At 37.4% G+C, this 16,425-nt stretch overlaps 1 protein-coding gene across 1 annotated transcript; it reads right to left on the minus strand.

The window, feature by feature from the left end:
- Positions 1-10,200: 10,200 nt before the first annotated feature.
- L3040_007336 (uncharacterized protein) lies at positions 10,201-11,700 on the minus strand (the record flags this gene model as incomplete). The annotated part of the gene is made up of 4 exons (XM_066156241.1): positions 10,201-10,421; positions 10,671-10,865; positions 10,993-11,554; positions 11,638-11,700. The coding sequence occupies 4 exons, from the start codon at positions 11,698-11,700 to the stop codon at positions 10,201-10,203; spliced, it is 1,041 nt and encodes a 346-aa protein (XP_066011041.1).
- Between the last annotated feature and the right edge of the window lie 4,725 nt (positions 11,701-16,425).

Raw genomic sequence — 16,425 nt, forward strand, 5'->3', positions numbered from 1 at the left:
AAATACAAGTTAATATAAGTTAATACAGATCAATATAAATTAATACAAGTTAATACAAGTCAATACAAGTAATACAAATTAATATGAGTGAATGCGTATAGCTAAGTGCTACTTAAGAGGGGGGGGATATGATTCGAGTAATTGTATTGCTATTCCGATCAATAAATCAATTAGTAAATCGATGAGTGAATGTGAAATACAAGTTAATATATGTTAATACAGATCAATATAAATTAATACAAGTTAATACAAGTCAATACAAGTAATACAGATTAATACAAGTGAATGCGTATAGTTAAGTGCTACTTAAGAAGAGGGGGATATGATTCGAGTAATTGTATTGCTATTCCGATCAATAAATCAATTAGTAAATCGATGAGTGAATATGAAATACAAGTTAATATAAGTCAATACAGATCAATATAAATTAATACAAGTTAATACAAGTCAATACAAGTAATATAGATTAATATAAGTGAATGCGTATAGCTAAAGGCTACTTAAGATAGGGGAGGTGATTCGAGTAATTGTATTGCTATTCCGATCAATAAATCAATTAGTAAATCGATGAGTGAATATGAAATACAAGTTAATATAAGTTAATACAGATCAATATAAATTAATACAAGTTAATACAAGTCAATACAAGTAATACAGATTAATACAAGTGAATGCGTATAGCTAAGAGCTACTCAAGAGGAGGGGGATATGATTCGAGTAATTGTATTGCTATTCCGATCAATAAATCAATTAGTAAATCGATTAGTAAATCGATTAGTAAATATGAAATACAAGTCAATACAGGTCAATACGTATAGCTAACTTCTAAGGGCGACTCAGGGAAAGGATAAGAGGGGTAAGACGGGGTAAGATTCGCGTAATCTTATTGCTAACTGATTATTAAAGCGCTGATATCGTCATAGCAATGCTTTGACTTTCAATTTAACTAATAATAAATTTATTATTATATTTCTTTTCAGGTTTTTATCTTTATTATAGACTTTTAATACAGGTGAATGCAAGTGAATACAAGTGAATACAAGTCAATACAAGTCAATTCGTATAGCTAAGGGCTATCCAGGGAGAGGGGGGGGGGGTGGGGGGAGGGGGTAGGATTCGCGTAATCTTATTGCCACTTGATTGTCAAAGCGCTGACATCGTCATAGCAGTGCTTTAACGTTCAATTTAATTAATAATAAATCTATTATTATATTTCTTTTCAGGTTTTTATCTTTATTATAGACTTTTAATACAGGTGAATGCAAGTGAATACAAGTGAATACAAGTCAATACAAGTCAATTCGTATAGCTAAGGGCTATTCAGGGAGAGGGGAGGGAGGGGGTAGAATTCGCGTAATCTTATTGCCACTTGATTGTCAAAGCGCTGACATCGTCATAGCAGTGCTTTAACGTTTAATTTAACTAATAATAAATCTATTATTATATTTCTTTTCAGGTTTTTATCTTTATTATAGACTTTTAATACAAGTGAATGCAAGTGAATACAAGTGAATACAAGTCAATACAAGTTACTTCGTATAGCTAAGGGCTATTCAGGGAGAGAGGGGGGGGGGGGGGGGGGTAGGATTCGCGTAATCTTATTGCCACTTGATTGTCAAAGCGCTGACATCGTCATAGCAGTGCTTTAACGTTCAATTTAACTAATAATAAATCTATTATTATATTTCTTTTCAGGTTTTTATCTTTATTATAGACTTTTAATACAGGTGAATGCAAGTGAATACAAGTGAATACAAGTCAATACAAGTCAATTCGTATAGCTAAGGGCTATTCAAGGAGAGGGGGGGGGGGAGGGGGTAGGATTCGCGTAATCTTATTGCCACTTGATTGTCAAAGCGCTGACATCGTCATAGCAATGCTTTGACCTTTTCTTTAATTAGTAAGACACCGATAATTTTACTTTTTTTTAAGTTCTTTATTTTTAATATACTTTGCGATATACGAAATACTAACTTTAAATTATCTTCGCTGATTTGCCGATCGCAAATTGATTAAAGGTTTAAATTTTCTATTGAAATGTGATTAGTAAATATGATTAGTAAATATGATTAGTAAATATGATTAGTAAATGATTAGTAAATATGATTAGTAAATGTAATTAATAAATATGATTAGTAAATATGATTAGTAAATATGATTAGTAAATCGATTAATAAATCTGTTATAAATGCAGTCTGGCCTTGCACGTGCTCTTTTACACCTGTTTAGTAAGCTCCTTTGCGCTTAAGCTATTAAGCGAAGCTGCGTGCTATATATATTTATATAGTATAATTGCTCTTTTGTTCTTTTGTTCTTTTAAATAAATTAAATACTATTATCGCTACCTTATGAATTTGTGTTTTACTTACTTAAGTATACTTTATTTATTATTTTAAAATCGATTAATCAATCGATTAGTAAATTAATTAGTAAATATAATTAGTAGATGTGATTAGTAAATGTGATTAGTAAATCGATTATTAAATATGATTAGTAAATGTGATTAGTAAATGTGATTAGTAAATGTGATTAGTAAATGTGATTAGTAAATCGATTAGTAAATATGATTAGTAAATCGATTAGTAAATATGATTAGTAAATGTGATTAGTAAATATGATTAGTAAATGTGATTAACAAATATAATTAGTAAATGTGATTAGTAAATATGATTAGTAAATGTGATTAGTAAATCGATTAGTAAATATGATTAGTAAATGTGATTAGTAAATCGATTAGTAAATATGATTAGTAAATCGATTAATAAATATTATTAGTAAATGTGATTAGTAAATATGATTAGTAAATCGATTAATAAATATGATTAGTAAATGTGATTAGTAAATATGATTAGTAAATGTGATTAACAAATATGATTAGTAAATGTGATTAGTAAATATGATTAGTAAATGTGATTAGTAAATCGATTAGTAAATATGATTAGTAAATGTGATTAGTAAATCGATTAGTAAATATGATTAGTAAATCGATTAATAAATATTATTAGTAAATGTGATTAGTAAATATGATTAGTAAATCGATTAGTAAATATAATTAGTAAACGTGATTAGTATATATAATTAATAAATGTGATTAGTAAATATGATTAGTAAATGTGATTAGTAAATCGATTAGTAAATATGATTAGTAAATCGATTGGTATATATGATTTTCTTAAGCTATTAGGCGAGGCCACGTGATATGAATATATATATATAGAGAAACCCCATGGGGAAACCCCACCCCCCATGGGGTTTCCCCATGGGGAAGGCCGATTTTTGTACCCCCCGTGGGTTCCCCCGTGGGGAGGACTCGAATTTCCATGGGGCCCCATGGGGCCCCATGGAGCAGCCTAACTGAATTAAAGGTCAAAGTATTGCTATAACGATAGTAGCGGCTGCAGCAGTGTAGCGCTGTAATAATTAAATAGCAATACAATCACGCGATTCATACCCCCCCTTCCTCCCCCTTCTTTCCCCCTTTCCTGAATAGCCCTTAGCTATACGTATTAACTTATATTAATCTGTATTACTTGTATTGACTTGTATTAATCCGTATTGACCTGCGTTTCACATTTACTAATCGATTTACTAATCGATTTACTAATCGATTTACTAATCGATTTACTAATCGAAGTAGCAATACAATACGCCAGTTATTTGCACCCCCCCCCCCCCCCCCCCCCCCCCCCCCCCCCCCCCCCCCGCCCCTTTCAATAGCCTCTAGCTATACGTATTGACCTGTATTAATCTGTATTACTTATATTGATCTGTATTTACTTGTATTAAGCACTTGCAAATAAGTACCGACAACCCCCCTCCCTAAATAGCCCTTAGCTATACGTATTGACTTGTATTGACCTGTATCGACCTGACTTTATTAACCTGTATTAAAAGTATATAATAAAAATAGGAAATCTTAAAAGAAGTATAATTATAGATTCATTATTAATTAAATTAAAGGTCAAAGCATTGCTATAACGATATCAGCGCTTTAACAATCAAGTAGCAATAAGATTACGCGAATTCGGAATTATACCCCCCCCCCCCCCCCCTCCCCTTCCTTGAATAGCCTTTAGCTATACGAATTGACTTGTATTGACCTGTATCGACTTGTTTCGACCCGTATTAACTTGTACTGATCTGTATTAACCTGAATTAACTTATATTAATTTATATTAACCTTTATTAACTTGTATTTTATATTTAATAATCGATTAATTAATTATATTTATTAACTTTATTTACTAATTACATTTACTAATCATATTTACTAATCATATTTACTAATCACATTTACTAATCACATTTACTAATCACATTTACTAATCACATTTACTAATCACATTTACTAATCACATTTACTAATCATATTTACTAATCACTTTTACTAATCACATTTATTAACCGACAACCCCCTCCCTGAATAGCCCTTAGCTATACGAATTGACTTGTATTAACTTGTATCGACCTGTATCGACTCGTATTAACTTGTACGAACTTGTATTGACTTGAATTAACTTATATTAACTTATATTAACCTTTATTAACTTGTATTTTATATTTAATCATCGATTTATTAATCATATTTACTAATTATATTTATTTATTATATTTATTAATCACATATATTAATCACATTTACTAATTACATTTACTAATCACATTTACTAATCATATTTACTAATCACATTTATTAATCACATTTACTAATCACATTTATTAATCACATTTATTAATTACATTTATTAGTCACATTTACTAATCATATTTACTAATCACTTTTACTAATCACATTTACTAACCGACAACCTTCTTCCCTGAATAGCCCTTAGCTATACGAATTGACTTGTATTGACCTGTATCGACCTGTATCGACCCGTATTAACTTGTACTAATTTGTATTGACTTGAATTAACTTATATTAACCTTTATTAACTTATATTTTATTTTTCATAATCGATTTATTAATTATATTTACTAATTATATTTATTAATCATATTTACTAATCACATTTACTAATTACATTTAATCATTATATTTACTAATAACTTTTACTAATCTCATTTACTAATCTCATTTATTAATCGATTTATTAATAGATTTACTTATCGATTCATTAATCGATTAATATATTATAATAACGAAAATAAATATAATAAAGCATAAAGTAATTCATTAATAAAATTAATAAAAAAGGTTTGATTATTTCAGAAAGAAAAATAAGAAAAAAGCAACTGCAATTATATATATATATATATAATATACGTAGCTTTAATTCAAGAGCTCGGCAAGCACGTGCAAGTTAAATCTTTTCAAGTAACGTGACTTATAACTAGCCCCACTTTAAACCCATGGGGTTTCCCCATCCCCCGTGGGTAATTTCACTTAAAAAAATCCTCCCCATAGGGCTTTAAAAAAAAAATCCCCCATCGGCCAAGGCCCCATGGGGCGAATGGGGAGGAAAACCCCGTGGGGCCCCCACCCCATGGAGCAGCCTAATACTAAGTTCTTTTTTATAAGCTTCTTTCGAAAATACAAATCACGAGTCGTCGAAAGTACATAATTATCTTTTAGCTCGTAAGTTTGAAATTTTAATTTAAAACTTTAATTTTATTGATTTTTATTAATTGAGTTTAGCGGTCGACGGACGAAAGATTTTGACTTCTTAGCGAAACCTTAAGCCTCGGTACCTTGATTTAGCTCGAATAGCTAAAGATTTTTTATGCATTTTTTTAATTAGTGTTTGCGTAAAAAAGGTATTTAATATTATAAGAGATATTTGCGATTATCGTCGCGGTAATTTATCGCTATTAATAATCGCAAAAGAAATAATTGCTTTATATTTCAAGATATGTAATACTCGCTTAAATAAAGCTCGGCACTTATTCGAATCGATTTTAATAAATTATAATAATTTAAATAAAGATTAGCTTAAAAAGGAATTCGAATAAAAAGTATAAAAGTTTTAAGAATAGTAAAATCGTCAATTTCAAAGCTTATTTTGTTTTAAATATATCTTTGCTTGCGATAATCTTGCGATCGATCAAGACTTTCGAATAATAAATTTTAAGCAACGAAAAGTTAAGTTGATAATGTTAAAAGCTGAAGTGCGAGAATCACGTAAGTTTAAATAATATTGATTTTATAAATATTTATTAATTATATTAAATAAAAGAGAACTTAAATAGGTTTTAAGATATTGATAAAAATGTTTCGTTTAAAATGCGATAGCTACGGTACGGAAAGTCTTTAAATTACGAAGAGCATTTAAAAAGTAAGTTAATTTACTTGCGATATTTTTACCTTTTATCGATTTATTAATCGATTTACTAATCGATTTATTAATCGATTTACTAATTATTATATAAGATTATACAAAGCGCATTCTTCCGCTTCTTAAAGCAAAATCGTAACAAATCGATTATATTCTTTACAAAGAAAATCAAGCAAAGTAAATCAATCGAAAGTAGCTACGGATTTACCTTTTGTTGGATTGCTTCCAAGCGATTGGGAATATATATTCGTAAGGTCGTAACGGTCGTCAAAGTACTTGCAATTGCAAAACACTCGGTTGATAAGGTATCTGAATTCTGTCTGCTCCCCAAGGCTCAAGGGAGCTGATTCCTTCTATACGATTAGAAGGAATCACGTGCACTAGCTAGCTAATAGATTTACTTGTCAAGTTAAAGGTCCCTTGACTGCTGACATGCTAAGCGAAGCATGCCAAGTGGCCCGTGAACCATAGTTCACGAGTGAGCTTCCCCAACTACTACTACTACTACTACTACTAGCTAAGGTCGATATGGATATACCGACACCGGCAACTCTTTCTTTAGCAAATAATACTTTGCCAACTACTATATCGACCGAAAAAAAAAAGAAGGTAATTAAACAAAAGAAAAACAATCTCCCTCTTCCTTTTACAACGGCCTTTCTACCTATCCATCGACTTGCACCTTTAAGGTATTAGTCAAAACTAGCTCTTGCAAAGAGATATTAGCCCCGATTTTAATCATAGCGTCAGCAAGGTTAGATTTGCCTCCGATCTAGCGTACCTTAAAGAGCTCTCGCCTTTCGTATGACTCTCGAATAGCTATAATATCGATCATTAAACGCTTCTCTTTAATGGTCCTTAGTTTTACTATGCACTCGTAAAGCGAGTAAGAGTTAGTGCACACGACTACGAGGAAGTTAAGGATTCCTAGCTAAGCCGTGATTTAAGCAAAGGTAGTCGACATAGCAATAGCTATATCGATACTTAAAGACATCGCGTATAGCTCAAAAGCTAATACTGCTCTTATCACCCTCTTGCACTTCTGTGACACTCAATGTAAGATGTTACCCGTTAGAGTGAACTCGTTCTTATCTACGTGAGCCTCATTGCTAAGGATAGCTACGAAACCGATTTAAGAGCTGAGGTTAGCGTTATTAATAAACGCTCCGTCTACGAACATAAAGAGCTTCGCAGTCTTCAGGTCCAAAAGCACGTAATAAATCCTTCGAATTAGGTGATCGATCAGCCACTAGATCACTTTATTAAAGGCTTTGTAGTCCTCGTCCTTCGGTTCTTAGTGCTGGGCGGCTATCGATAAAGCGCAAGATGCCTTTAAGTAGCAAATAATAGCTAAATACGCTTTTCGAGCACGTTGCTCCAAGTACTCTTTAGCCCGTGTGGCTGAATCGAGCTTGATCACTGCAAGCCTTTCACTTTGCCCCTTTTGCCCAACTGACAGTCCGAACCTTTCTTTATCTAAAGATAGCTTGCATCTATTAAAAATCATTAGCTCGGCGTATATAAAGGTCTCTATTTCTTTGCTCCTCAGCTTGGATTTGACCAGCTCCCTCTCTTCCTTTGCCCTCATAGCTGGATTGATAACCATAAGAACATCATCCGTCTGTAAAGCAGCTATTCCTAGCTGATCTTTGTTAGTTGACACAAAAAAGCAAAAATCAAAGCTCGATTGCCTTATCTCGAGGTTATCCGTGAAATGCTTTAAAAAACGCTTATACTAATGCGTTCTTGCCTCGGGGATCCTATATAAAAAGCTAGTCATAAGGAACAAAGTGCCGAAAGGAAATCGATAAGTAATCTTCTTAAGTAGTCGCACGACGATTATTCAGATGAGCTTCGTGCTTGACTAAGTATAAGCCTGAGTGATATCCTTGCTATAGACCTGACACTCGTAGTCCTTTATCAAAGAAGGAGCTAAAGCACAATAAAGTCTTTGGCCCGCTCGCTGCACCGTAAGTGACTCGGTAAGTACCCTCGTTTTGCCTTTATCTTAAAAGGCTTAGACCACTATACGAGACTTCTCGTATAGCGTAAGTATTCCCTTGCCCTTGATCTCATCAACAAACCTAAATCCGAAGATCTTGGCGCTTTTAGCGCGTAGGTCGGTGCCCGGGATCACTTAAAGGATGCCTTGGGCTATCAATCCAGCTAATTCCTTTGCTCTAGACTCTTGAAATAGTGCCCTAAAGCTCTTGATGATTCCTTCGGCTCGTAGCTTAGCTAAGAGCTCATAGTCCCGGCGTTCTTTGTCGGTAATCAACACCTCGAAGTCCTTAGTAAATAAAACGTAAGAATCGCCCTCCTCTTCGTCGAGCACGGTCGGAATACTAAGATCGTACTTCTAATAAAGTATCTAAACTATTAATATTGTTGACTTTTAAAGATTAGCAAGTTGAAGGTTAAAGGGACTGTTTGTTAGTCTTAGCGAGCTTCTTGGATTAAGCGACCTCGATAGATTAAGCGAATATTAAGGTTTAAGCGAATTTCGTATTTCTAGCTCTTTTTCGCCTTCGCTCTGATCATCTTCCACCTCTTCTTCTACCTCTTCTTCCACTTCTACCTTAAGTACTTGCAACTCCTTTAGCAGCTTTTCAACTTCAAAGTAATAAGGTTTTACTAAGGTTGACCTGAATTCCGTAGGCCTCGGACAAGCCATTATGCACGTATGCCTTTGCCTGCCAAGCAGCTGAAAGAGGCCCTTCTACCCTTGGTTTTCCCGCTACACGAGCACCCGTGAGCTAATAAAGAGGTCTAGGGTATGCTCCGTAATTGGGCCATTCCTCCTCTTAAGCGCGTCCTTAACCTGCCTCGCAGCGTGGCATTTTCGTACTTCTTTTATAGCCTTGTTAATAGCAGCAGCACGCTCTTAGGTAGACGCGGCAGGTCGATCTTGCTCCGTCAGCCTCGATAAGGTCTCAAAAACGAAGAGTGTAAGAACTAGGCTATTAGGTCTAGCTGTATCGTTAATAGCTTTGATAGCCATTTAAAGCCGGTCCTCCTTTAAGGCTTTTAAAAGCTCCTTTATGACGATCTCAAAGGCGCGTCGCATAAGGACGTGGTAGCGTTCTACTAGCTCGACGCTATGATAAGCTTCCATAAGCATTTGCTTTAAAGTGCTGCCAATACCTTTAAGGTAGCCTCGGAACGTTGCCGAATTAAAGTTGGTTCCGAGATCGTGCACTACGTTTGTAAAAGGTCCGACGTAAGTATTGACCTAACATCGACTGAATCCCTCAAGTAAGTGCTGTGCGGACATGCTTTTAAGGAAAGTAGCGGCCTGAAAATTAATAGAATCGCAAACGACGTATAATACGTTTTTGCCGTCAAAGTGCATTACGTCTACGTATACCGTATCATTAAAGTCAGTATCGTCCTTAAGTCTGATACTAAACCTCCTCGAAGAGCGTCCGAATACTTAGCAATAATAGCAAAACTTTTAGATGTTGTAAAGCAAATCTCGCTTAAATTCGTGCCCGGCCCTCTTAAGAACAGTAGCAAATCGACCTGCTAAAAAGTGGCCAAAACGCTTGTGGATAGTCCTCAATTGTTCTTCCGTAAGATGGCAGTAGACGGTCTCGCCCTCGGTACTATAATAAGTAGCAGCGTGCTCTTTACTCAATAGCATCCACACGTGCCTAAACATCTTTACCACTAGTATTTCCCTCTTCCTTTAGACTAGCACGTTCCGCAAGTTATCTAAGATCACCTTATGCTTGTCTATGTCAGCTAATAAGAGTAAAAAGGGTACGTCGCTCTCCACAACGTAGAACTCCACTTGACCTAGAAGGGTATCTAAGGTAACTGCTCTAATAAAAGTGGCAGAGCCGATGCCGTATTTGACGGACTTCTCCCTTGCCCGAGATATATTCAATTAGACCTCGGGGTACCTCTTTTAGAGTGCTCGTAGCTAGGGCAAGCTAGCGGTAGAGAAATTGGCTGCTCCGCTGTCAATCATAAGGCCTATGAACACGTTTTCAGAGTACCTAGAGGCCATGTAAGTCTCTGCCTTGCCCGCGGGCACGTTTTGGGTCTCGATTTTGCTGGTAAGAGCGTAGAATGCCGTCTGAATTTCCAGTTGTTTGTATACCTCGTCAGCGTCAAAGGTGCCGTGGGTAGTCACAAAACCTTCTAACATATTAGCGTGGCTGCCCGATTCGAGCGGCTCGTCTAGTAAGCCTGCGATAAACTGATCGAATTCTTCCGTAGATACAAGTAGCAAGCCTTCGATCGATGCTACGTATTGAAAGAATTTGCTTCTCGTCACCCTTTTTGCGTCCTTAGAGGCCTAGAACTTGGCGACGGATGCCTTTCTCTCGTCGGGGGTGTGGTTGGTGCTCTAGCAACCTGGCTTTTTGCAAACAAAACACCTTTTCTCACCCTCAGTAGTAGCCTTGGCAGCTTTCTTACCTCCGAAGTATTGGCGGTCTTGAATAAAGCATTCGTATTCCTCGTCCAAATCGGAGTCAGCCTCTGAGGTGTTGTAAGAGCAGGTGTGATCGTGTGGCTCGCTAGAGCTCGCGTAAGCTCTAGCCTTGGCGGGAGGTCGGGAGGTCTCAGTTGCAAAGGCAATTGCTCGACGAATGTCAGCAACTGCCGCGGTAAAGGTAAAAGCAAGATTCATTCGTGCAATCGTAGTCTCTGGCACGTTTTTTACAAGCTGAATACAGCTTGTCAGCAAGACTTCGATCATCCCTCAAACCTGGTCGTAAAGAGCTCTGAATGCCCTTAAGCTCCTTAGCGAGCTTTTCAAAGCATTCGCTAAGCGAGGTCCTTAGATTCTCCTTCCTGACCAAATCCAGCGAAATGTCCTCCCATCGGTCGTATTTTGCTTGCCGCCGGTGGTCAGTCTCGAAGTGGTCCTTTACTGCAATAGCGTTTGCTTTGAACGTAAGAAGCTTGGCCTTGATCACATGATTGTAATAGAAGGTTATAGCTTCCTCCGTAAGCATAATTGAGAACGCCGCTAAGTAGTCGTCGGAGGTCAAACCGTATCGACTTGCTTGGTTAGCAAAAATCCTTAATTGAGTCTTGAAGTCATCGTCGGGTCCTGAATACTTCAGCTCCTTAAGAAAGCTTCGCGCGAACAAGGCTAATTCTTTCGCTTTTAGGTGAGGGTCTGCTGCCCTTAGCTCAAGGAAATCGTCTCTATCATCGTCAAGGGCGCTTAGAGTGCCGTACGCAAGCGTGCTTTGCCTAGCTAATGGTCTGATCGGTAAAAGGTTACCGATATAATTGCCGGTGGTCCGTCCTCTTCCAGAGTCCTTAAGAGGCTCATTTCCGAATCCGGGGTCCCTTAAAGGTCCGTTTCCGAATCCCTTTGATAGTCCAGGAGGGCCGTTCCTACTTCCTCCGTATCCGTAGCCTCGATCTCCTTGCCAATCTCCCTCGTTCCCTCTTCGTCGGCCATCGTCAAGATCTCCAAGGCTATTCGGATCACCGGCTGAAGCTCCAGCTTAGTGATATCCGTATCCTTAAGCTTGCCCTTAGCGATTCCTATACCCTTAGTCTCTCTTTTGTTGATACGTGGCCTCTTGAGAGATGTGGGTAGCTTGCCGGTACGTCCGAGGGTGCTAGATCCCCCTCTCGGGTTGCTGAGGTTGGGCACGGAAATCTGCACGCTGTCCTTAATGAGAGTTGATTTTGTCCGGAATGCTTTTAAGTTTTGGTAGGTCCTCTTTTGGCGTGTAGCTGCTATTGCTATACGTATTGTCAGGCCCGATTATGTCTTCGGGGCCGTTGTTGTTGCTACTCGGTCCTGGCTTTAAGGAAACCCGGTTGTAGCTCTTGAAAAAAGGGTTTAAGGGCCGCTGAAGTGATTTTAGCTCTTCTTGTATGATTAGCGTATTGCGTAGCGATTAATGAATTGAGGGCGTCGAGTACGCTGAAGCGCTTCGTCGTAGCCCTTCGTTGGATTGTATAGCGTAAGTCCGTAATTCCGCCATTTGCCTTGCTATCACTTCTATATTTTGCTCTATATTCTTCCTCTCTTTCGCAAATTCCTCGCGTAACCTCCGAATCTCTTCCCCTTCTTCTCTCTTGCCTATGGTCTCCTTTTCCTTCCTTTTTAGACTGCGCGGGGGTGGAGGTGGTTAAGGTGTAGTATCCTCATCGTTCGTGAGGTTTTCGGCGGTCTACCTTGAATCGAGGCTTAAAGGTGTTGCTTGTTGCTCCTTTATTTCTTAGAAGGTCCATTGGTGTTGCTGCTCGTCGTTCAAGAGCTTGACCATCCTATTAGCGTAGCCCCTTTGCTTTAAGGGGCACCACACGCCTTTAGACATCAAGTGTTCCTTAAGGCTAATAAGGGTAGCAAACTTAAGGCCTCGTCCCGTATTGTCCCCCGTCATCGTAAAACTCGTCCAATCCTAGCGTAAGAAAGCGTGCCGGAATAAGCTCTACAGGTCGTAATCCCTTAGTCTTTTACACTTCGCGTCCAAGAAGTCTTTTACTATTGCTCGGGCCGTAATCTCACTGTCGGGCCTTGCGTATAGTAGCTCGTTTAAGTCAAATGAGATGCTCGACATCTCGTCGTCTGGTCCTTCCGAGAGGCTTAGGAGTCCTGGGTATAGTGGTCCTTTTGGCTGAATAGCTAAGGGTTCCGTAGGTGATGATGAGACTCGAAGGGTATAATACCCTACTGCTCTTTGTCGGCTGGACTCCCCACTTAAAGGTCCAGTTGCTTGATCGGCCATAGTAATTGTCTGCTCGTACGTAGATCGATCGTGTTGGTTAAGTTTGCTGTGTATAGCAAGCGCGGCTTTACAGCTTTGAAGGTTGTATAAAAGTGACTTGGTTCGGAATCACTCTTCCGTAAGAATAAGGAAAATCGGTAGTATAAAAAGCGACTTGATACGGAATCGCTCTTCCGTTGTAAAAGGAGGAAGGTATCGTAATAAAAAGTATCCTCGCTATAGAGTCCTAGCTTCTCTGTGATTGATCACTTAGTAGTAATTCAATCACTGATCAGTATTGGATTGCTTTCAAGCGATTGGGAATATATATTCGTAAGGTCGTAACGGTCGTCAAAGTACTTGCAATTGCAAAACACTCGGTTGATAAGGTATCTGAATTCTGTCTGCTCCCCAAGGCTCAAGGGAGCTGATTCCTTCTATACGATTAGAAGGAATCACGTGCACTAGCTAGCTAATAGATTTACTTGTCAAGTTGGGGGTCCCCTGACTGCTGACATGCTAAGCGAGGCATGCCAAGTGGCCCGTGAACCATGGTTCACGGGTGAGCTTCCCCAACTACTACTACTACTACTACTACTAGCTAAGGTCGATATGGATATACCGACACCTTTCGATAAGCAAACTCAAGATGATACAAATTAAAACGTTTTTAATAATATAAAAAACGAAAACGATTTAGAAAATTCAGATTCGAACGATACGAACGAATCGACTAGCTTTGAACGCTATATAAACTATAAAAATAAAGTGCAACGAAGTACGATATTATATAATATACGTTTTTATTTAGATATAAATTTTAACTTAAATATTAACGATAGCAAATTTATGCGATCAAAACAATTCGAATGATATTTCTTAACAAAATTATTTTAACGCAAAAGAAATATCAAGCCTTAAGCAAAGTGATGAAAGGATAATAAGTAGAAAGGAAGCTAATAGAATACCGGACTCGGCTTCGCTATCTTATAAAACCTTAAATGCCGCTTAAACTTCGAAACTTAGTATTTCGAAACTTAAAACTCTTTTAATCGTTATTCAAAGTTAAAGTAAGTCAATTATTATATATAAGTTTAACGACTTTAAATCTAATACTTTAATAAGCGAACGAATTACAAATCTATTATTAACTTTAAAGCGCAAACGAATAAAAGAAAAAGAAGATAATGAAACGGAATTAGTATAAGATAAAAAGAAAGAAGCTTTTTTTAGAATCAAGCGTTTAATTGCAAAGAGTATCGCTCTTGCTAGGTTTTATAATTAGCGACTTTAATTTTATTTACTAAATTGCTTTTTTTATATTATTAAGTTTTTATATTTATTTGTTTACAATTGATTATAATGATTAATTGAATTCTTTTTTATCGATATCTTTAGTTTTTTTATTATTATTAATATATTTATATCGACCTTAGCTAGCTAGCTAAGAATACCGGTAATAGTAGTTAAAAGAAGAGTTCACCCGTAAACCATGGTTCATAGGTCAGTTACGTGTAATAGCTTTACGTACGCTACGTATAGCAGCCTTACGTGGGTTACGTGTAGCAGCCTTAAGTACGTTAGGTATGGCAGCCTTACGTAGGTTACGTGTAGCAGCCTTAAGTACGTTAAGTGTAGCAGCCTTACGTAGGTTACGTATAGCAGCCTTACGTGGGTTACGTGTGGCAGCCTTAAGTACGTTAAGTATGGCAGCCTTAAGTACGTTAAGTATGGCAGCCTTACGTAGGTTACGTGTGGCAGCCTTAAGTACGTTAAGTGTAGCAGCTTTACGTAGGTTACGTATAGCAGCCTTACGTGGGTTACGTATGGCAGCCTTAAGTACGTTAAGTGTGGCAGCCTTAAGTACGTTAAGTGTGGCAGCCTTACGTAGGTTACGTATAATAGCCTTACGTAGTTTACGTATGGCAGCCTTAGGTACGTTAAGTGTAACAGCTTTACGTAGGTTACGTATGGCAGCCTTACGTAGGTTACGTGTGGCAGCCTTACGTAGGTTACGTATAGCAGCTTTACGTAAGTTACGTGTAGCAGCTTTACGTAAGTTACGTATAGCAGCCTTAAGTACGTTAATTCTTTTTGTGCAGCATTTATTAATTAGATTTACTAATCAGATTTACTAATCAGATTTACTAATTAGATTACGTACGGTAAAGCACGTGCTATAGCCGAGTTATAGCCGAGCTATAGCAGCCTTAAGTACGTTAAGTGTAGCAGCCTTACGTAGGTTACGTATAGCAGCCTTACGTAGTTTACGTGTAGCAGCCTTAAGTACGTTAATTCTTTTTGTATAGCATTTACTAATTAGATTTACTAATCAGATTTACTAATCAGATTACGTACGGTAAAGCACGTGCTATAGCCGAGCTATAGCCGAGCTATAGCAGCCTTAAGTACGTTAAGTGTGGCAGCCTTACGTAGGTTACGTATAGCAGCCTTACGTAGTTTACGTATAGCAGCTTTAAGTACGTTAAGTGTAGCAGCCTTACGTAAGTTACGTATAGCAGCCTTACGTGGGTTACGTGTGGCAGCCTTAAGTACGTTAATTCTTTTTGTGCAGTATTTATTAATCAGATTTACTAATCAGATTTACTAATCAGATTACGTACGGTAAAGCACGTGCTATAGCCGAGCTATAGCCGAGCTATAGCAGCCTTAAGTACGTTAAGTGTAGCAGCTTTACGTAAGTTACGTATAGCAGCCTTACGTAGTTTACGTATGGCAGCCTTAAGTACGTTAAGTATAACAGCCTTACGTAGGTTACGTATGGCAGCCTTACGTGGGTTACGTATGGCAGCTTTACGTAGGTTACGTATGGCAGCCTTACGTAGGTTACGTATAACAGCTTTACGTAAGTTACGTGTGACAGCCTTACGTAAGTTACGTATAGCAGCTTTACGTAGTTTACGTATAGCAGCCTTAGGTACGTTAAGTGTAGCAGCCTTACGTAAGTTACGTATGGCAGCCTTACGTGGGTTACGTGTGGCAGCCTTACGTAAGTTACGTATAATAGCTTTACGTAAGTTACGTATGGCAGCCTTACGTAAGTTACGTATAGCAGCCTTAAGTACGTTAATTCTTTTTATGCAGCATTTACTAATTAGATTTACTAATCAGATTTACTAATTAGATTACGTACGATAAAGCACGTGCTATAGCCGAGCTATAGCCGAGCTATAGCCGAGCTAAGCACGTGTAGCAAAAGGACGTGCAGCATGCAAGGTTTCTTTTCGTGCAACATTTATTAATCAGATTTATTAATCAGATTTACTAATCAGATTTACTAATTAGATTTACTAAGCGAAGCGTTCTTTCTTTATTCCGCGTCGAGTTCGTATTTCAAATATTGTAATTTACTTTTGTTGAATCGAGGCATTGCATCGATTATTATTAAGCGATGCGTTATTTTCTTTGTTCCGCGTCAATTCATTGTTTTAAAACGCGTTATT

The sequence above is a fragment of the Drepanopeziza brunnea genome (assembly GCF_022702325.1).
Source record: "Drepanopeziza brunnea f. sp. 'multigermtubi' strain 214-2 chromosome Unknown ctg12, whole genome shotgun sequence".
NCBI lineage: Eukaryota > Fungi > Ascomycota > Leotiomycetes > Helotiales > Drepanopezizaceae > Drepanopeziza > Drepanopeziza brunnea.